Consider the following 21,554-nt stretch of genomic DNA (forward strand, 5'->3'; position numbering starts at 1 on the left):
CATCTGATCTTCAAACCAAGATTGATTGGTTATCATTTTGTGTGTGAATAATTGGGAAAATCTCCTCATCAATGGCACAATACAAATTAGGGATGCAATTCAGGATGGGCTTTTGATAATTTTGAATGGACCGGGCCCAAAGACCTGTTTTTGAAGTAGTATAAAATGTTAATTCGGGTCAACCCAAATGGCACCTCTTAATAAGTATATGAAATGTTCCTACAGATCTGGTTCCCTTAGAAAAGCTGCTAAAAGAAGCTTTTGCAAAATGCCATACTTTTGGTTTTAAGATAATTATAATTATTTCGGGCTTTTTGGGGTTTTCATGAAACATCGTTTGATGCTACACGATTTGGGCATTCCTAGCTGGCTGTGACCTGGCTTCTGACTGGAACGAACGGCATTTGAGAGGAAGGAGGAAGTGAAGGGTTCCCGGGGAGATATCCCGGTGGGAACACTCCGATGGCTAAGTTAAAACTGAAGGACATCTCAAAAAGAGTAGAGAGTAAGAGTGCTCCAAGTGCTTAAGCTTCAATACCTTTTCTCTGTGTGGGTTTGGGTTCTTTTATGTTGGAGTCAGGTCATACCTGGCATAACCGTCCTCGCCCTTGTCGTTACTGCCAGGGCAGGTGTGGCAGGCGCAGGTTGCCACTACAAACTGCCATTGCCAGGTACGGGCCTGACAGACGTGTCATGCCCTCTAGAGGAGGCAAACAGAACACTGCCTGGCGAGGGATCAAAGCCCTGCCATTGGGTTCGGTGGGTACGGATGTCAGATAGGGCTCCCCACAACTTACCGAGCTACTGCGCACCGGACTGTCTGGGGCAGGTTTGTCCCTGTACCGAGGTGCCGAGGTGCCTACACTGGGGGGAGGGAGGACGATGCTGCCCTGAGGTGCAGTCGGGACACTTAATCACGAGCTAGGGTGCTCCCCATTCGGGAAGGGAGAGCTCCGGGCCCCTTAGGGGGAGCTCGGGACCTTCCATTACCGGTCCGAGGCTCCTCTGTCAGATGAAGAAGAGGAAGAAGCGGGCTGCCAAGAAGGCGCGCGTGGAACCCTCAAGGACCCCTACCCCTGAACCCGATCTCCCACAGGTCCCCTCCTCGGGGCCCGAGCTCCCTCATGCCTCTCCTGTGATAGACTTGGAGGGGGACTTACCACCTCGGGGGACTGAAACGGCGGCAGAGTCGATCGCTGAGCCAGCTGGGGCTGCCAATGAAGTCCCAAATCCTGCTGAGGCTGCTGCCGAGGTCCCAAATCCTGTTGGGGCTGCTGCCGAGGTTTTCGAGGGATCGGCCCATCGTGCCGCGGATACGGCGACATCCAGCTCGGGGACTGAGGAGGAGGCAGAGATCATTATGAATCCCGATATCAGCCTTGAAAGAAGCAAGGGGGTTGTTATCACCGCAGAGGTTGTAGATTGGTCCGAACTCTCTCCTGGTCAGCTCGGGGCCTGTGCTACAACCCATGCCATGGTGGTGAGTTCATTCCCTAATAGCCACCTCCCTCTCTCCCTTCTTTCCTTCTTCTTTCTTTAGTACTGACCAACCCCCTTCTGCCAGGTGAACACCGTTGTGCACACGCTGACCTTTCAGTCTGACAAACACTTGAGGCGTGCTCTGGCTGCTGAGGAGTCATCTTGCGGGGCTCACATTGAGTTGAGGGCAGCTTGGGGCAAGATTCACCAGTTGGAAAGTGACGCTACTGCCCATAAGATCTTTACCGAAGCCCTGCTGTTGGAGAAGGAGGAGCTGGCCCGCGAGAGGGATAGGCTGAAGTCTGAGGTGAACGGGTCAAGAAGCCTTGAAGCTCGAGGTGGAGAGTCTCAAGGCGTGTCAGAGGGCTTCACAGCTTAAGGTGCATGGGCTCAAGGAAGCCAAGGGGGCTTTGGAGCACGAGGTGGAGTACCTCAAAGCCGACATTAAGTAGAAGATCGAGATCTTTGACGAAAGCTCTCGGGGAGGCGAAGGCCCAGGCCGTTATCGACTATGTCAGGTCGTCCAGATTTGATAACGTAATGTCGAAGGCCTACTGTAGGGGGTTCAAGCTCGGCAGGTGGTGGATAAGGCACGCATACCCTGACCTTGACATAAGTGCCTTCACCACCTATAATATTACAGACAACATGGCCTGTTAGGCCGCGGATGACCCAGATTCCGTCGATGAGGGCGACGAGGAGGAGGCCGATACTACCGACCTGGCTGACACCCCCGAGGAGGCCTTCGAAGAGGCCCCGAGTAAGGCTGATAAGCCTTCTAAATAGTTGTGTGCTCCTTGTATTCCCCTTTTCTTGTTTCTTTGTACTTGGGATTCTGTAATGAAATCACGTTTATGACCCAGATTCTGTAACGAAATCACATTTGTAATGAAATCAGATGTAATGAAATCACACTTCTTGTTTCTTTGTATTCTCCTTTGTGTGATTCACTTCTTCCGGAGTGTTTGCTTTATCTGAGCTGTTGAGTTAGTAAATTCTGTCCTTGAGCTGAGCGACCCTTTACCGCTGTCACCCCGAACTGTCTTCCTACACTTAGTAGGGGTGATCATCAGGTTTTAGCGACGCACGCTGAGGTAGGCATAGTAAGGCACGTGCCCGACCTGCCTGCTTGGCTATTGAGGTTGGCGTTTACCTCTAGCCGTGTATACCGAGGTAGGCTAGGAGTCAGAAGGTCTGTTCTCGAGATGCCTTTGGTCTTTGGCGTGCTAAGCCTATGTTGGCGAGGCAGTAGAGTCATGTATAGCGCCGAGGTCTTTAGTTAACCTAGCGCGTTGACCCTTAGGCTGGAGGGAGTGACTCGTGGTCACACCAAAATGTTTTCCTGGAGTCTGCCCTTGTTGAGGGGGTGACTGGACCTCGTGTTGCCGAGGTTGTCGCTTGTTTGGCAAATTGGCCCTAAGGCTAGAAGGGAGTGACTCGTGGTTCACGGGTAATATAGTCTTAGGTTGATGATATTCCACGCCCGAGGTACTTGTTTCCCTTATAGGGTTTCGAGTTCGTATGTTCCTTCCCCGAGTACTCGCTTTATTCGGTAGGGTCCTTCCCAGTTCAGACCGAGCTTGCCAACGCCGGGCTCAGGCACCATAACCTTGCGGAGAACCAAGTCGCCAACGCGGAGAGTTCACTTTTTGGCCTTGGCGTTATAGTACCGAGCTATCCTTTGTTGGTAGGCCACGGTCCTGATGTACGCGAGGTCCCGTACTTTGTCTAGCAGGTCGAGGTTGGTACGTAGCTCGTCTTCGTTTGCTCTGTCTTCATATGCTTCTAGTCTCAGCGAGGGGACTTCAATCTCAGCTGAGATGACTGCTTCAGTGTCGTATGTAAGGTTAAAGGGAGTTTCTCCCGTGGCAGTCCTTTCCGTGGTACGGTAGGCCCAAAGTACTCTGGGTAGCTCGTCTGTCCACAGTCCCTTAGCTCGGTCCAGGTGCACTTTCAGTCCTCGAATGATAGCCCTGTTCGTAACTTCCGTTTGGCCATTCGCCTGAGGGTGCGCCACCGAGGTGAAGTTCTGCTGAATTCCCATGTCTCGACACCAGTTTTGGAACTTGATGTATTCGAACTGCTTGCCATTATCGAAGATCAGTACCCGAGGTAATCCGAAATGACACACTATGTTCTTCTAGAAGAAGCTCTGCACGTTCCAAGCTGTGATTGTCGTGAGAGGTTCAGCTTCGACCCACTTTGTGAAATAGTCCACTGCCACCACTAGGAACCTTCTTTGCCCTGTTGCAGGCGGGAATGGCCCGAGTAGGTCAATCCCCCATTGTGCAAATGGCCAAGGGCTAGTGAGGTATTTCAGGTTGGCGATAGGGCGGTGGTGGATGTTAGCGTGCTTCTGGCACTTGTCGCATTTTTTGACAATCTCGGTCGCATCTACTTTCATGGTTGGCCAGTAGTACCCCTGTCGTAGTGCTTTTCGATCGAGGGCCTTGCCCCCCAAATGTCCACCGCACAAGCCTTCATGATTGTCGTGGAGGACGAGCTCGGCTTCCGAGGGTCGCAGGCAGCGCAGGTAGGGGAGCATGTAGGGCCTTCGGTACAGCCGTCCATCTATCATGACGTATTTGGCTGCCTGGCGCTCTACCCTCCTGGCGGCGTTACGGTCTACGGGGAGGGCCCCGTGTAGTAGAAAGCTCGTGAGTGGATGAATCCAGCTCGACTCTGCTTGAACGACGGGAGCAACCTCCTCTGCCCTCCTGAGAATGCTAGGCCGAGGTAAGTTCTCTATATACACATTCCTCATGGTGTTGTCTCCCGTGCTGACTAGCCGTGACAGGGCATCAACCTCAGCGTTCTCTGATCTCGGGATTTTCCGGATGAAGTGTGAGCGGAAGTTGAGCAGAGTCTCTCTCACTTTGGCTAAGTATGTTACCATAGTTGGTTCGCGAGCTTCGTACTCACCCAGGACTTGATTTACCACGAACTGGGAGTCACTGCAGACGATGATGTGATTGGCTTTCACTTCCTTTGCAAGGTCTAGCCCGGCTAGCAATGCCTCATATTCTGCTTCGTTGTTGGATGCCACGAATTCAAAGCGTAGTGCATACTCCAACTTCACACCGCTTGGTCCGTACAGAATGATCCCAGCCCTACTGCCCTGCCGATTTGACGAGCCATCTACGTGAAGGATCCAGGGTTCATCATCCCAGTTCGGGCTTAGCCTAACTAGGAGAGATGCCGCGCTGGTTGCTACTTCACGGTGCTCGTGTTCAACTGGTCTAGGAACTCCGAGCTCTCCTGTACTGGGGGCCTCGTGTTCTACCGGCCTGGGGACTTTGGAGCTGAAGGTGCATTCTGTGACGAAATCTGCCAAGGCTTGGGACTTGATAGCGGTTCATGGTTTATATTGGAGCTCGTACTCGCTGAGCTCGATGACCCACTTTGTCAACCTTCCTAAGACCTCGGGCTTGAGCAAAACTTGTCTTAGAGGTTTATTGGTGAGGACAACGATGGTGTGAGCTTGGAAGTATGGGCAGAGCTTTCGGGTCGCTATAACCAGTGCATATGCTAACTTTTCTATCTCCGGGTACCTTGTCTTTGCTCCTTGCAACACTTTACTAACATAATAGAAGGGTCATTGGACCCGATCTACTTCTCTTATTAGTACCGAGCTGACCACCTCGTCACTCGCCGAGAGGTATAGCTCTAAAACATCACCCACTTCGGGTTGGGTCAAGACTGGGATGCTGGTGAGGTGCCTTTTGAGCTTGTCGAATGCGAGTTGGCACTCTTCAGTCCATTCAAAGCCTTTGCTTTTTATGGCTTTAAAGAAAGGCAGACAGCGGTCTGCGGACTTGGACAAAAAGCGACTTAGGGCGGCCAACCGGCCATTCAACTTCTGGACCTCTTTTAACTTTTGGGGTGGTCTCATTTCTAGGATGGCCTTGATTTTGTCCGGATTTGCCTCAATGCCTTGCCGGTTGACGATGAACCCCAGGAATTTACCCGAGGTGACACCGAAGACACACTTATTCGGGTTTAACTTCATATTAAATCTTCACAAGATTTCAAAGACTAAGTGTAAATCTGGTATTAATTCATTTGAAAACTGGGTTTTGACAACCATGTCGTCTACATAACACTCTACTTTGGTGCCAACAAGTGGCTCAAACAGCTTATTTATAAGTCTCGGAAAAGTAGCCCCAGCGTTCTTCAGCCCGAAGGGCATGACCTTGTAGCAGTACAGGCCAAACTCGGTTATGAAGGCGGTCTTTTCCTCGTCAGCTGGGTCCATTTTTATTTGGTTATAGCTCGAATAGGCGTCCAAGAAGCTCAGCAACTCGTGTCCCGAGGTCGCGTCCACTAGGCGGTCAATCATGGGAAGTGGGAAGCAATCTTTTGGGCAAGCCCGGTTCAGGTCGGTGTAGTCGACGCACATGCGCCACTTACCGTTTGCCTTTTTCACCAGAACGGGGTTGGATATCCAGCTCGGGTAATGGACTTCCCTGATAAAATCGGCTGCAAGGAGTTTCCCGACCTCCTCGTCGACTGCCCTCCATCGCTCTGGGGTTAGGTTGCGCTTCTTTTGTCTAATGGGCCTAACTGAAAGATCAATGTTAAGTTTGTGAGTGATAATGTTTGGGTCTATGCCGGGCATTTCTTCCGCCATCCACGCGAAAACATCTAAATTTTCGAGTAAGAAGCTTACTAGCTGAGACCGTAGGGGCTCCTTGACAGAAGCGCCGATCTGAAGTGCCCATGCCGGATCGTCCGTCGAGGTCGGGACGGATGGCCTCTTCAATAGATGTGGCCCGCTTTGTGAACTGCTCTGCTGGTCGTCCCAGCTCAAGGTCGTCAGCTACCTTGGCCTTTCCTATGAGGGCGGCTACATAGCATTTGCGGGATTCAAGCTGATCGCCCCGCGCCACTCCGACTCTGAAACCTGTTGGGAACTTCATCGCTAGGTGGTTGGTGGAGACTACTGCTTGTAGGACGTGGGTGATGGGTCGGCCCACTATCGCGTTGTATGGAGAGGGGGTTGCAACCACCAGGAACTCGTGATTGAGCCTTACCATACTGGGCCAAGTACCGACCTCCACCGGCATAGTGACTTTCCCTAACGGCTTGACCTCCTCGCTGTTGAATCCCACTAGTGGAGTGCTTGAGGGCTTCAGGTCACCCTCTGGGATCTGAAGCTGATCAAAGGCTGCCTTGAAAAGGATGTCTGCCGAACTGCCCGAATCTACCAAGACACACTTGACTTCGAAGTCGTTGACCTTGATCTTGATGACGAGCGCGTCATCGTGGGGGTAGTGGACTCCTCGCGCGTCGTCTTCAGTGAAGAAGATCGACTCCTTCACCCTTGGCCGCTTCGGGGGGTTTAACACCTCTCTGGTGGTTTCGCGGGCTGATGACCGAGCTGCTGCCGAGGTGCAGCCCGCGACAATTGATCCCCCCACGATTACGTGGATGGTTCCACGGACTAGTCTCTCGTTTGGAGGTTGTCTCTACAGTTGCTCCGCCTGTCTGCTGGACTCGGGGGTTTCTTTATTCTGCCCCCCGTGCTGAACTGCTTTATTATTATTATTATTGTTATTATTATTGCCATGCAGTACAAAATTTCTCAAATATCCGCGATGGATGAGCTCTTCTATCTCATCGGGGAGGTTATTACAATTTTCGGTGCTGTGAACGTGATCTCTATGGAAACTACAGTACAAGTTCTTGTTCCTAACATTAGGATCGACCTTGAGCCGAGGTGGCCACTTTACATACGGGGCGTCCTTGATCGTCATGAGGATCTCTGCCCGCTTTGTGTTGAGGGGTGTAAACACCCTTTCTATTGCTGAAGCTCGGAAAGGCTGAATCAGGCTCACCCCCCGGGCTTGATCCTTCTTCTTCTTGTAGTCGTTAGGAGCCGGGGGTTCTGGTTCCCTCCTCCTTTTTTTGGGGGCGTGCTCGCCCTTCTGGTTGATCTCTTCCTCTGTCCCTATGAACCGATCTGCCAGTTCGAGGAACTCGGTCACGGTCTTGGGTTGGTTGACAACCACGTGCCATCTAAACTCCTTATGGGTGATGCCCCGCTTGGTCGCAGTGAGCCGAACTGCAGGGTCTAGGTCGGGTATCTACAGGCAAGCGTCATTAAACCGTTTGATATAGTTCCGGATGGATTCCCCATCTCTCTAGACTATGCTGAGGAGGCTTTCTTGGGTCCTTGGGCATCTCTTGCTAGTGACGAAGTGGGAGGTGAAGACCTTCACGAACTACACCCAGCTCCTTACTGAGCCCGAAGAGAGGTTTTGGTACCAAGTGCGGGCCACCCCTTTGAATGTAGTAGAGAAGGCCACACACATGCAAGATTCACTTGCCCTGGCCAGATGCATCTGGGACTGGAAGGCGTCGACATGGTCGTTGGGGTCGAAGGACCCATCATATTTGTCCAACGGTGGGAGCTTGAAGTCTTTGGACATGGGGACCGCAAGGAGCTCTGGGGACAGAGGAGAGGGGACCGAGAGAAGTGGTGCGACTCTTACATCTCCCGAGCTTATTTCTATTTTGCCCTTGAGCTCGGGAAGGTTGTGGACGGTGGTGGTTCGGCGAGCTCGGCGATGTCTTCGCTGCTTCTTGGCCGGATCGGCGTTGGTGGTGCTGGCATCTGTATTACTGAGCTTGATGGGCCCAGGGGGAGGCAGGGACGACTACCGGTAGCTGCGGATAGAAGGACCTTATTCCAGGTCGTCAGCTAGCACCTCAAACCTGTTCCCTGCGAGCAGAGGCTCGAACTGCGAGTGCTGGGGTGACGCCGACCTAACCGGCTGGGAGGCCGCTTCGGGGGTAGGGAGTCTTCCCTTCCTTCCGTGAGATGATGCCGAAGTGTCTCCCCAACGGGAAGGGAGTTCACTGCGGCGTTGAGTTTTAGCTGGCGGCACCGCCGGATGCCGGGGAGGGAGTGACGGGAACTGTTGCTGGTATTGGTATTGGGATACTTGGTGCAACACTTGCTGCTGGTGAGACTGGAGCTGTTGAAACTGTTGCATCTGGGTCTGCATGGTCCGCATGCACTGCATCAAGTCTTCGAGTCGGCCTTGGCCGACCACCGGAGGGAGAATGGTGGATTCGGCGAAGGTCATCCCGACTGCAGGGGCAGCGGGACAGTTACGGGTGCCACCGTTGCAGGCATGTTCAGGCTAGGAACCCCGTCCACCGAGAGGGGGACGGTGAACTGTCCGATGCAAACGGTGGGCATTTGGAGCTACTCCTCTGGGGTGTTCCTGTGTTCGGAGTTGCTAGAAGAAGCCATGGACGTTGGTGAGTAAGAAAGAGAAGTTTCGTAGAGGTTAGAGGGAGGCTTTTCGAAGCGTTTTCCCACAAACGACGCCAAATGATGCTGCACGATTTGGGCACTCCTAGCTGGCTGTGACCTGGCTTCTGACTGGAATGAACGACACCTGAGAGGAAGGAGGAAGTGAAGGGTTCCCGGGGAGATATCCCGGTGGGAACACTCCGATGGCTAAGTTAGAACTGAAGGAAATCTCAAAGAGAGTAGAGAGTAAGAGTGCTCCAAGCGCTTAAGCTTCAATACCTTTTCTCTGTGTGGGTTCGAGTTCTTTTATGTTGGAGTCAGGTCATACCTGGCATAACCGCCCTCGCCCTTGCAGTTACTGCCAGGGCAGGTGTGGCAGGCGCAGGTTGCCGCCACAAATTGCCATTGCCAGGTACGGGATTGACAGACGTGTCATGCCCTCTAGAGGAGGCAAACAGAACGCCGCCTGGCAAGGGATCAAAGCCCTGCCACTGGGTTCGGTGGGTACGGATGTCAGACAGGGCTCCCCACAGCTTACTAAGCTACCACACACCAGACTGTTTGGGGTAGGTTTGTCCTTGTACCGAGGTGCCGAGGTGCCTGCACTGGGGGGAGGGAGGACGATGCTGCCCCGAGGGGCAATCGGGACACTTAATCACGAGCCAGGGTGCTCCCCTTTCGGGAAGGGAGAGCTTCGGGCCCCTTAGGGGGAGCTGGGGCTCTTGGGAGAGCTTGGGACCTTCCATACTTGGTGGAAGTCAAAATTGGCCAGGCGTCGGTCCCCGATGAGTTGCTTAACTCGCCAAGTGGCTAGCGTTGGACTCGACGTGTTTCTCCCATTGAGTTGCAGTCGTGTTGTCAGACTGAGCTGTACACTGGGCCAGGTCAATACATGTGTCCCCGAGCTACGAGGTGGGGCTAAATCGCCCTTCATCATCGTTCAGGCTGTTCAGGTGCAGCTCAACTCATAATGCTACATGAGTTAGGCACAAGTGATTCTCAAAAAATCAACTGTTTGGTTGTTCAAAAAGAAATTAAGGCTCAATTTGAAAGGAATACAGCTACAAATTATACTGAATATATTTGTACTTGTATTCTTTTCAAACTTAGCCTCAATGATAATAATCAGCAATGCTTTATTCTCCGACTTCAACTGTTTGATGGTTACATGGCTCAATTGTCAATACGCTCAATATTGATTTGAGTGGTATGCAAGGTTGAAAGTATCAATGCACCCTGATGCATCAAAAGTGGTGTATCTATGCTTTGAACCTTACAGATAAGGGTAAATATCAATAAAGATAATATTTTTATAAAATAATGAAAATAAAGTAAATTTTTTTTTTTTAAATATCAACAAAGGACAACAATACTGTTCATCGTCTTCCTCCCTTCATTCTTTTTCTCTCTCGTGCGTGGGAAAAAAGGACGCAGCCTTTTACAGCCACTGAAAGCATACTGGTTTCTGTACCGAATGCGCCTTTTACAGTCAATGAGATTGGATTTGAAAACCGCTTTGGTCGGTGAGATTGGATTTGAAAACGTAGAAAGGGGAAAAAGGACGCACCTTTTACAGTCGCGGGAACGGCGGTTCTTGTGTTGAGCATCCTGATTTTGGGAGGATGAATACATACGCAGAGGAACAGTGCAAAGCTACGCGCTGTTCATTGTCTCCTGGTCTCCTGGTAGAGATCGTAGAGGTAACTTGGCCAAGAAGAATCATACGACCAAGTTCCCAAGTTCCCATCATACGGTGGTTCCTCTGCGTATGAACAGTGCATAACTTTGGACAAGACTAAACCAGGAGACTATGAACACACACGGCAGTTGTGTGGATAAGACTAAACCAGAGAAGAATCATACGACCAGAGGAAGACGATGAATACATATGGCGGTTCCCCTGGTAGAGATCGTAGAGGTAGGGAGGATGAATACATATGCAGAGGATGACGATTAACAGCGTCATTGTCCTTCTTTGATATTGTTCAGAAAAGGATACCTTATTTTTATTATTTTATAAAAATATTATCTTATTCAGGACAAAAACCTAAAGTTATGTTAGGACCAGCGGTTTAGCATTGTTTAACTTTTAAAACCTAAAGTTTAGAAAACAGTCTGCTGATACAATACAATACACCCAATGAGGCATATAGTATTGAAATTTTTGTAACTGAAGATCATTATCAACATTTCTCAAAATCTGGAATTGTTAACATTCGCCCTACTGTGAATATAGCAACCACTGCTTCCATTCTATGTAATCACGTATTATATTTTACAAAATCCTCATAATCATCGCTAATTCTGACTATTTCTATTTCTCTTTTGTTCCTTTTTTTTGGTTATTCCATTTTATTTGTATACCTTCTTCTTCTTTGAACAAATATAAATACTATAGTGATGTGAGAAGAGCAGAGAACCTAGCATAGAGCTACATGGAAGAATGGTAGTGCATTCGCCGAACCTTCCATCCACAAAGATAACTCTTATGTTGGCGTGTTTGCTTTTTGTGCTGCTGTTGTTGTTGCTGCTGCTGCCCATTAACTGTTTTATTCTGTTTTGTGTGTACAGATTGTTGTTCTAATGGTTGATTAATTTGTTGGAAAGTTGGTTGAGCAGAGGTCAACAAGGCAGTATCAATGCCACTCCTCTTGTCAAGCCAGTCTATAATGTCAGCAAAAACAATATCTATGTTATCGTCTGGCTCCCCGGATGTCAAGCCATGCCACATTCCTGGGTACAACTTCATGGTCTTGTCTGTACTCCCTGCTTGTTCATACAGTGCTCGGCTCACTTCTGGATCTGTCACTGTGTCTGCCTCCCCGTGTAGCACAAAAAATGGCATTGTCACCTGTTGATACAGCACCCTTACCATGATGAGAGAGCAACAAAAGAGTAAAACATAAAGCCTACAGGCAGGCATCATTTTTGCCTAGTTCTAAAGAGAAATGACAGATTGTACTTGGAACTAAACCTGTTCATGGGCTGGGTTTTGGGTCTGATTTATACTGTGTCAGGTTTGGGCTTTGGACCAGGCCCTATTTAAATTTTGGCAAAAAGTAAGTCCGAACCTGACCCATTAACAGATCTACTCTAAGGTTGCCTTGGATAAGCTTCAATATTTTTGCTTTTAAGGCCTAAAAGCATAAAACCCCTATTTTAGACAACTTTGGTTTTATTGCTTTGAGGCCTAAAATTGTTTTGGCTTTAGATTAGGTTCCATTTGGAAGGAGTACAAATACAAATATATAAAATGCAAAACATTATATTTTATACTATTTTGTATGAATTTATACTGTACACATTTGTATTCGTACTCCTTCCAAACTGAGCTTTATGTTTTTAATAATTTGGACTAGCTGAACCCTTTGGCTGTGTAGTAGGGTGTGGAGCAAATGATAATGCCCCATGTTGGTTATAAAATAATAATGGAGCCTAGGGTGAGAAGTTAAATGGTTGTGGCCCTATGCATTTTATGACCAAATCACATTTACTACAACAGTGTAGCTTGATGTGTTGCCATGGCCGCACCTTGAATTAGATGAAGTTATTTCTTGGTGGGCCAGTGTACTACACCTAAATTCATGATTTTTTGTTTTATCTTCGCGCTATGACAGTGTTCTAGCAAAAGTCAACTCTTATGAATAGTGTATATTTAGAGTTCCACTGCCTACTGACCAGCTATTCAATGTTTTAAAAATCGATTACTGAGTTGATGGTTTAACTGTTATTGATCAATTCAATAATAGGATAAAATGCCGAACAGTCCGACCATCCCAATCAACTGCGGTTCGTCCAGCAGCTAATGCGTATTAGTGGGCCGGGGGAATGTACGTCAAGGACCAGAATCAAGCTAGCTGGGTATTTCGTTTGAGCTGCGCTAAGATTCGGAAGTAAAAGAGAAGACTAACCTCGCTTAGGCTGTCCTCCAAGCTCATACTAGTTCTGAGCAATTCCAGCGCTGTTTTTAGTCTAGGTTTGTCTTGATATATCAACCTGTTGGTTCGGATCTGCATGACAAAGCATGGCTATGACCATAGATATCACTAAAATGTTCTCTTCTCAAAATATTAATAAGGGTCCGATTATGATATGACATGATATTCGAAAAAATTGTGATCAATCAATAGTATCATAAACATATTAATCAATCGGGTGGAACTGGAACTTATCAAAATTCATGGGTGATTTTTTATTGATCAAAACTCTTGGAATACCATGTCTTTTAAGGCACCATAGGTTTTTCTCAAAAATAAATAAATAAATAATAATGAAAAAGAGATAAAGAGAGAGAGATGACCTCTTCTCGCTTGATGGGGTCTTTGAAGGCAGAATCAATGACGTCTTTTGTGGGGACTATCTTCCATTTGGGTATGATCTCTTCCATTTTGGTCAAGAGGTTCACAACCACCGGGTGGGGCTTCACCTTCTCTGATATCTGCACACCAAAGCGCTCTTTTATCACTAACCCCTTTTAACATTTTCACCCACCAAATGGAGATGTAAGCAAACTGGAGTGGCAGAGCTTTGGTCCCCGCTCTAGTTTATGGGCTCGACTCAAGGGTGAGTCGGTGACATCATTTCTTGTTCTTTCCTCTTATTCATAACTGACTGGCTTCACCAAGGAGTGGCTCTAGTTTATCACTAACCCCTTCCCCTTGAATCCTGGCTTCACCAAATGACTCATTCATAACTGACCTTAATAAGTGTCACTCCAATAGGTTGGATTAGGTGGACCCGAATTTGAATTGATCCATCCGATACCACCTTACTGACACGCTAACCTACCAAGATTATTATTATGTTCTACCATTGAATACCAATTGCCAACTATCTATTTATGTTGCACATTGGAAGAGATTGAGGGGGGATTCTGATTCAAAGCTTAGCGTCGAGTGCCTCATCAGAAGTGGATGTTATTGAATTGGTTTCAATAGTGGAGAGAAGGAAATTCAGGTTTCGATGGTGGTTGAAAGTTAGGTAAGGTACATTGAATTGGTTATTGGTTTGTTAACAGGGCGAGTGAGGTTTCTATTGGTGAATGGAACCATGGATCAGGAGTACAACCTGGGTCGGGTTCAATGGGCCAGCGCCAGACGACTGTCGAAATGCTTCAAATCAGGCCTTTGGTAAGAGTACAAATACAAATATGTATTGTGCAAACTGAGCCTTTCGTAGGAGTACAAATACAAATATATATTGTGTAAATGCATACAAAATACAAGGTTTTATACTCTACAAATTTATATTTGTACTCCGTCCAAACTGAGCTTTAGCAACAAATTATGAGACTAATTTCAAATGGAATAGTTTCTTATAAAAGTTTTAGGATCTGTTTAGTTCACAGTCATAATCAGAATCAGGATCAACTGGCATGATTCTCATTCCCAAAAGAGAGGGAGGGAATGGGCATTCCTATTCCTTCAAATAGAAGAATGCTACTCTATCAAATGGTTAGAATCGGAATAGATCATTCCAATTCCTAAGTCCAGTCCCCTATTTCTACAAACCAAAGTACCAAACAAACCCTTAGGCGTCTCTCAGGATCAAGATTTAAATCCTAATGGAGTTGGATAAGGGAGGCGCAAGAATTCAAGCAGATGTTCCTTGATTGATTCAAATTCAATGAATAGCGACTAGAGAATTAACGTTAGGGTACCTTACACATGGGGGCAACAAGGAGGGCACCATTCCAGAAAGTAGGATCCCTTTTGTGGAGCAGCAGCGTGACGGCACCTCCCATGGACTCTCCATACAAGAACCTTTTCTTGTCTCCGTACTCCCTTTGATCTGTGGAGGGTGGAGAATGGACCACCCATCAACAAAACAACAATGAATTAGGGTCTCAGGGATGGGATGGGTGTGTTGAGGAGGAGAGTTGTTTGTAATAATACCACAAACAGATCTGAAGAAGGCGTAGCAGTCGTTCACCACATTGTCGAACTTCTTAATGTAACATCGGGCTCCCATGGACCGTCCGTGCCCTTCGTAATCCATCCCTATCACTGCATATCCTGCGCCCGCTAGTCTCGTTCCACATCCTATATTCACACATTATTTCAACCATTGCTTTAGGGCTTAGGCTTTGGATTAGGGCTGTAGTTCTTAACTCCAACAACATGAGAAAAATCTATAATTGTCAATATTTCATACACCCAACAATACCACAAACCAACTACTTTCTTTATACTTGGCGATGTTTTGTTTTTTGCATTTTAATGTTTATTATCATAATAACTTTTTTCTATATATATATTTTTCAACTTTTTTAATAATAGATGAAATCCAAAATTGTATCCATATTTTCCTTCATTTAGCATATTTATTGGAAATTAGAACTTTGTAAATCTTTCCAAAATTTAATTAATGTCACAAGATAAAGAGAAAAAAAAATTATTTGCTTCATTTACAAAAAAAAAAAAAGCAAAACGAAGAGATAACAAGTCTGCCTAACCTAAACATAAATAGAAAAAGAAGAAAGGCCGATTGGGAGGTGAACGACATGTTATTTCAGACTTCAATTGGGTTGTCTACACCATGGTTTTTAAAAATGACCCAGAGACTGAATCGGTCAGGGGTCTGGTTATCGGGTCGAACGGTCTAACCGTTTGAACCGAATGGTTGGCCCGTTCTAACAAAAAAATAATAATAAAAAAAAATGATTAAAACCATTCAAACGATCAACCACCTGGGTCAACGGTTTTAGACAAATTTTCGATTTGGGGGAAAACCAAAACCGGAACCGATTATCTAACCAATTTCCGGTTTTTCCGGTCCAACCATCCGATCAAGTCCAATTTTGAAAACCATGGTCTACACCATGGGCAATCAGAAGCAAAATTTCCCGTTCAAACGAAAAAGCTTGTTAGACACACGCCCACCAACTTCCCTTTCATTGTTAGATAACGATTAAGAATTTAAGATGGGAAAAAACTATCAAATAGCGTGCCCCACAACACATCCCAACCATGCATTTGACATTAGTCCTTCACAAATACAAGAGAGATGTGTGGAGTATGCTCCGTGGGGAGCCAATCCGGACTCGAAAAATAAATAATCATCACCTGAATATACCCTTTAACCAGAAGAGCAAAAAGCTAATTGAGAATTTGTTCTCCTTCATTAGTAAAAGGGTATATATTATTGTACCTGCCATGGGATTTCAGTCAAATACCAAAACCCCCCTTCATAGTAATTATTAACTTATACCCACTTGACTACAAAATTAAGAGATTTGGTTAGCTGAATTTGATAGTTATTTTATGGGAAATGGGATCAATCATTTTGTTCCACAACAGCCACAAATGCAAGCGATGGAATGGTTGTGGGCCATATACATTGTAGAAAACAAAATCATCGGTCCCACTATCCGTAGAACAGCTACCAAGTTCAGCTAATATCTTCTTATAAATTACAGGGAATTTATTAACAGAAAAGACACAGAATTAAGATAGATAAAAGAATATTTATCAAAAGTGTTAATAATAAAATATCAGTTTCACCTCTAAAACTCATAATTTGGAATTAATAAAAGTAACCCATCAGATATGTTAGCCTGCCAAAAAAAACCAAACAACGAGCAGCATGACCCACTACGTCATACCAAATATTAGATTATAAAAATAGTATATAGCATTCATGGACCCACAAGTTAAAGATTTTTCACAAGCTGGGCCCACCATCCCTGACCGGCCCATACATTCCGAGTTAACATCTCCGCTCCACAACGCCTCACAGCCCATCCATGCTGTATATCGGAACATTTGGTACTATCATTGGGAGATGTTTTTAATACATGATGGAAACGGGTTTTACCCACTCTCAGTCCCCACTTCATCTCAAAAGTCAAAAAAAAAAACCAAAAATAACAAGAAAAATACCAATAATAGAGTTTCTTTTTGGGGGTCGAAATCAATAATTGGACATGGACGGGTTAAAGGACGGTGCTTGCATGCTCCATGTTAAATGTCCATTAATTATTAAATTATTAAACAAATAGAGAAATTACCAAAAAGGTATAATTTCAATTACATATAGCAAATAAAGACCATTCAGAAAACTCTTTGCAAGTTTGCATTATATTTTTTAACGTTTTTATATTATGCCACTAAGTCCTGAATCTAGTACAAATTATATTTTTGTAAAATAAAAGAAAGAATAATCATTTAAATTCTTTATCCCTGTTATAAAGTATGAAATTTAGTCTTTATATGTTGTTTCTTCAATTCTTCTCTCCATTTTAAGAGCAAAAAAGAATTATATGTTGTCCAAAACCCAATTAGGTAAATGATTAATTAAATAAGATAAGTGTAGAATATAAAAATAGAAAATTTACTTTTAAATTATTATAGAAACAAAATAAGAGAGAAATAAAACAAAAGACTTGTAAATTTTTGGTGAATACTAAACAAAAGACTTGTTAGTTTTTGTTAAAATTTTGAACCCTAACTCAGTTTTAAAAGAGTATGAATACAAATATATAGAATAGAAAGCATTGTATTTTGTATTATTTTTTACATATTTATATTTATACTCTTTTCAAACTCAGCCTTGATAGCAACCAATAATGGATGTCTGAAAAGCCACTTTATTACTAGTTAGATAGAAGTTGAACATTCATCTATTAAAAAAAAAACATATAGTAGGCTCAAGTTTCAGTCAGATGAAAACTTTTATAAAGATCAAATTTTATATTTCTGTGTTGTAAGTGAAAATTTACAAGTTCCCTTAAAGTAGTTTTTCCTAAAGAAAAAATAAATAATAAAAAAAAAACTAAACCAAAGCCAGAGCGCCAAGAGAATGAAAGATGGGGTATGGTTGAAAAAATTATCCAACCAAGTAGCGTATCACACAGAACAGCCATTTCCGTTACTATTAAGAAACTTTGCGCATTTGGGATGAAGAGACCCAGAAATGACAGAGAAACTCGGAAAAGAAAGGAAAATTCAGATCAAACCCATGAATCTACAAACATGGACAAGACTCATTCATTGTTTTTACGGATTTAGTTCCACCTGGCAAAAAAGTTTCAATCCAAGCAGTAAAACACATCAACGAGATTCACTATACTGGCTTTGCTCATCAAATGATAGCTTAAAAGTTCAAAAGAAAGGAGGTTGAAAAAACAGGCTCATTCATTGTTTATACGGATTCATTAATTACCTCTCATGAAATCACTGCATTCCATCCCGTACCCTGCAAAACCCCATTAATGAATGAATAACCTCACGGGTTTAACGAAAGACCAAAAAAAAAACATAAGAAAAAGAGATGACCAGAGGATAGAGAGACACCATGGCAGAGGAAAACAAGAGCCTTCGGCGACGAAGGAGGTAACCATCTGCAAGTAAAGAGTCGCACTCCTCTGGAGTTTCTGATGTAGTCCTTTTAAGTTCCCCGACACAGATATGAGATGACCCATCAGCATACATCGATATGATTAGATAGATAAAGCACAGAGAAAAAGAATTGCTCGGACATAGTGGGTTGTGGGGCAGGTTAGCAGGAGCTCACCTCTTGATACTCCACCTCCATTTATGTACCTATAATTTATATGAACAAAGTTTGCAAACCAGACTCAATTAAGCATCAAATGAACGGCCGGAGAATTAACCCTGCATCCATGAATATAATGAAAACCCAACAAGTCGCATGAATAATATTGTTAGCAATTGATGAAGAGATCAAGAGAGTTTAGAACCTACAAAATTATTTGGAAAATATCGACACAAAGATGCGCAGCGAAACAGATTGATCTTGTTGGTTTGTTTGATCCGAAGAGCTGCGTCGATCTGCAGCAGAGCCATTGACCCAGTAAGAAATTATTTCATGAAGACAAAACAGGAACCAGAAGAGAGAGAGAGGGGGGGGGGGGGGGGGGGGAATAGATGAAGAAGAAAAAGAAATCAGAGAAAAAAAAATTGGTTCGTATAGACTGAAAAGTGAAACCTACGGTGGAACGGTAAACGCGAGCGAGAGAGCGAGCAAAAGGAGGAGGGATGATAGACGAAAGATGGAGTCTCGTCTCGTGGGAGAAGACATGTATTTATTTGTTTGTTTGATTGATGGGAAGAATTAAAAAAACAAAGATGATTTTACAGAAAAAAAAGGAGATGCTAATGCGGGTGCATGTGGCAGATGGTCCCTCCATCTGGATATTAAGATAGAGATGATGATGATGCATTGCTACTACTCTCTGTTAGGAGCTAGGTCGTATTCTACGCGTTCCTTTCATCCACCATCAAGTATTCTATGATGAGTCATGGATGGGATATGGGGCTGTTATCAATGGACCCATATTAAATTAAGGAAAATTCATTCAATAGAGCTGAAACAGAGTTTATACAGGAGGTGTCTGTTACTGGTCTAGTTCAAAGATAAAAAAATCAGCAAGCCAAACTGGGGATTATCAATCCAAGTCCCTTTCGGAGTTTTTATGCCAGCCAAAAAATGGGCCACTGAAATTTCCGATCTATTAATTAAATTCCACCCTACTGAATCAAAAAATTTCACTCCTTGCAAAATATCATCAACTAAAAACCGCACTTCAGAAGAGATGTGTTCAAAATTAGGGTCCGTTTGGTTCGTAATTGGAATTGGAATCGAAATAGGAATCAGAATGGGAATCCCTTAGAATTGAAATCGGAATTGTCTATTCTCCTTACCTGTTTGGTTCAAACAAGAATCAGAATCGAATTTCTATTGATGCTGTTTGGTCATTAAGAGGCTGAAATCGGAATCAGCCATGATTTCCAATTTTGCTCCTAATAAAAATAAAAAAAAATCAAAAAATGCATGAAAACACTAAAAAATGCAGAAATCATAATAATTTTGTAGCAAATTCAGAAAAATGCATGAAAATTTTGTAGCAAATTCAGAAATTTTGCTTGTAGCTATCCACCGCTTCTTCAAAATCAAATGTCTCCTTCGTCTCATTGTTAATCCACCCATACTCGCTCATGAACAGATTGACTAGGGTTTTTGGAGGGTAATTAGCAATAAAATCCTTCCACACGTTTTCACCCTCCAAATCCCTAACAACCTCAAGAAGGCAGTTGTTGCACTTGAAACCTCCCCCGAAGCTGATCATCATCACCCTGTCACCTCTTCTCAACCTCTTCTTGGCCTCCTTGTTGGTTCCAAGTCGTACTCCGTCAGCCCCAAACTCTTTCCCACCCCGTCGATAACCGCCTTTCCACCAGTGTGAAGGCAAAAATGGTAGATCCTAGTCTTGAAATTCACTCCTGCTTTGACACCGCCGCTCTTGCTGGCAGACGCGCTGTCCTTCTTGGGCCGAGGAAGGAGGTGTGTTACTATAACATATTGAAGCAGCTCCCTTAGGTGCTAATACTCTGAGGTTCTCGACGAAGGCACGAGTGGCAGATTTGGGGAGGTTCTTGCCAAGGTGAAACCCTGGTCTACCCACAACATCTTCCTTCTGAATTGCACATCCAAAAAGGAAAAAAGGAAACTAATAGTAGAATGGGAATCATATTCCAGGGGAGGGGGTCGGGGGTCAGGAATGGCATTCTGCCTATTCATTCCCATTCCGGTTGACCAAACATCCAGAAATGGAACTCGAACCAAACAGACCCTTAGACTGAAGGGCTGTCAAAAGGATCGAGCTATCACTATTAATAGTAATAGACCGAAGTCCCAAACTGCTTGCAGTCTAAGGCCTAATAGAACCACATAAGCTTCTGAGAAAATTGCAGATCTTGGAACATCAACTGTGGCTTGAGCTGCTACAAATTCTCCTCTACCATTTGAGATGAAAATACCATAGCTGACATAGTTGTTCTTCAAAAAACTGCCATTAGTCCAAACTCCCTCGGTGGGGTCGGGTAGCTAACTACTGATTTAGGGTGCTCTTCAGATTCAGGTTTCTTGAATTCATCAGAATCCTGTGAGCATGAGAGAGAACACCTTGCCCATTATTGACTTGATTTTCAAAAAAGATTTTATTTCTTCTTAACCAAATGCACCAACAAACAGCTATAAAATATGGGCAGGTGTTTTTTACTTTAGTTTTCTCTCTTGCAAACCTGCTAGTCCAGACACCAAGCCAATCACCACGAGATTGGAGGGACCCAGAATCAGACCTCAGGCTCAAAGAAGATGCAAACCAAATTGGTCTAATATCTTCACAGTACAAGAGAGCATGGGATATTGACTCTACCTCCTTACCACAGCCAGGGCAAGTACTATCAACAGCAAGCCCTCTGCTAACTAGTCTTTCTAACACTGGAAGATTGTTATGTAAAGCTCTCCAAAAAAAAAAAAAAAACATGTTTATCTTAGGTGGAAGCTCAAGGCACCAAAGGACCTCCCAGTAGTTACTTTGATCATTAGTATGATTCGAAGAGCTAGCAGAACACCCATCCATTTTGGCCTTCTAAGATCTATAGGAAGATTTCACTAAAAAGACCCCTTTCCTATCATGAACCCAGCACCATTTGTCTTCCTTGCAGGAGAAGGGGATATAGATTTTCTGGATTTCATTGGCAATATTTGGAGGGAAAAGGGATCTAAGGAGACTAGAGTTCCAAGACCGATCCCTATGGTTAATCAACTCTGAAACCTTTCTTATTGGACAATCCACCGGCTTGTCATAGGGAATTTTAAAGTTGCATAGGTTGGGAAGCCAAGGATCCTTCCAAATATCCACCTCTCCACTAGCTATCTTACAGACACAACCTTCCTTTAAAACCTCTCTACCAGCACACACACTTCTCCATCCCTAAGAGTTGCGGTGGGGGGTATTGGCTCTTAGAAACTGCTCCTTACCAAAGTAACGATCTTTGTAAATTTG

The 21,554-nt window shown here is 44.8% G+C and overlaps 1 protein-coding gene across 14 annotated transcripts; it reads right to left on the reverse strand.

The window, feature by feature from the left end:
* Positions 1–10,904: 10,904 nt before the first annotated feature.
* LOC104598938 (caffeoylshikimate esterase-like) lies at positions 10,905–20,741 on the reverse strand. 14 transcript variants are annotated; one of them, XM_010261240.3, is made up of 10 exons: positions 19,408–20,741; positions 18,448–18,534; positions 18,257–18,357; positions 18,037–18,127; positions 17,906–17,938; positions 14,638–14,784; positions 14,403–14,533; positions 13,044–13,181; positions 12,655–12,753; positions 10,905–11,594 (listed from the first exon to the last, which is right to left on the reverse strand). In XM_010261240.3, the coding sequence occupies exons 3-10, from the start codon at positions 18,275–18,277 to the stop codon at positions 11,175–11,177; spliced, it is 1,080 nt and encodes a 359-aa protein (XP_010259542.1). In that variant the 5' UTR covers positions 18,278–18,357; positions 18,448–18,534; positions 19,408–20,741; the 3' UTR covers positions 10,905–11,174. The 14 variants fall into 14 exon arrangements, with proteins under 14 accessions (XP_010259542.1, XP_088757162.1, XP_088757164.1 ...); XM_088901036.1 differs by having other exon boundaries at positions 18,019–18,127; XM_088901038.1 differs by having other exon boundaries at positions 18,019–18,127; positions 18,257–18,285; positions 19,408–19,549.
* Positions 20,742–21,554: the final 813 nt, after the last annotated feature.

Source organism: Nelumbo nucifera, chromosome 3 (assembly GCF_055504915.1).
Source record: "Nelumbo nucifera cultivar China Antique chromosome 3, China Antique-T2T, whole genome shotgun sequence".
Lineage (NCBI taxonomy): Eukaryota > Viridiplantae > Streptophyta > Magnoliopsida > Proteales > Nelumbonaceae > Nelumbo > Nelumbo nucifera.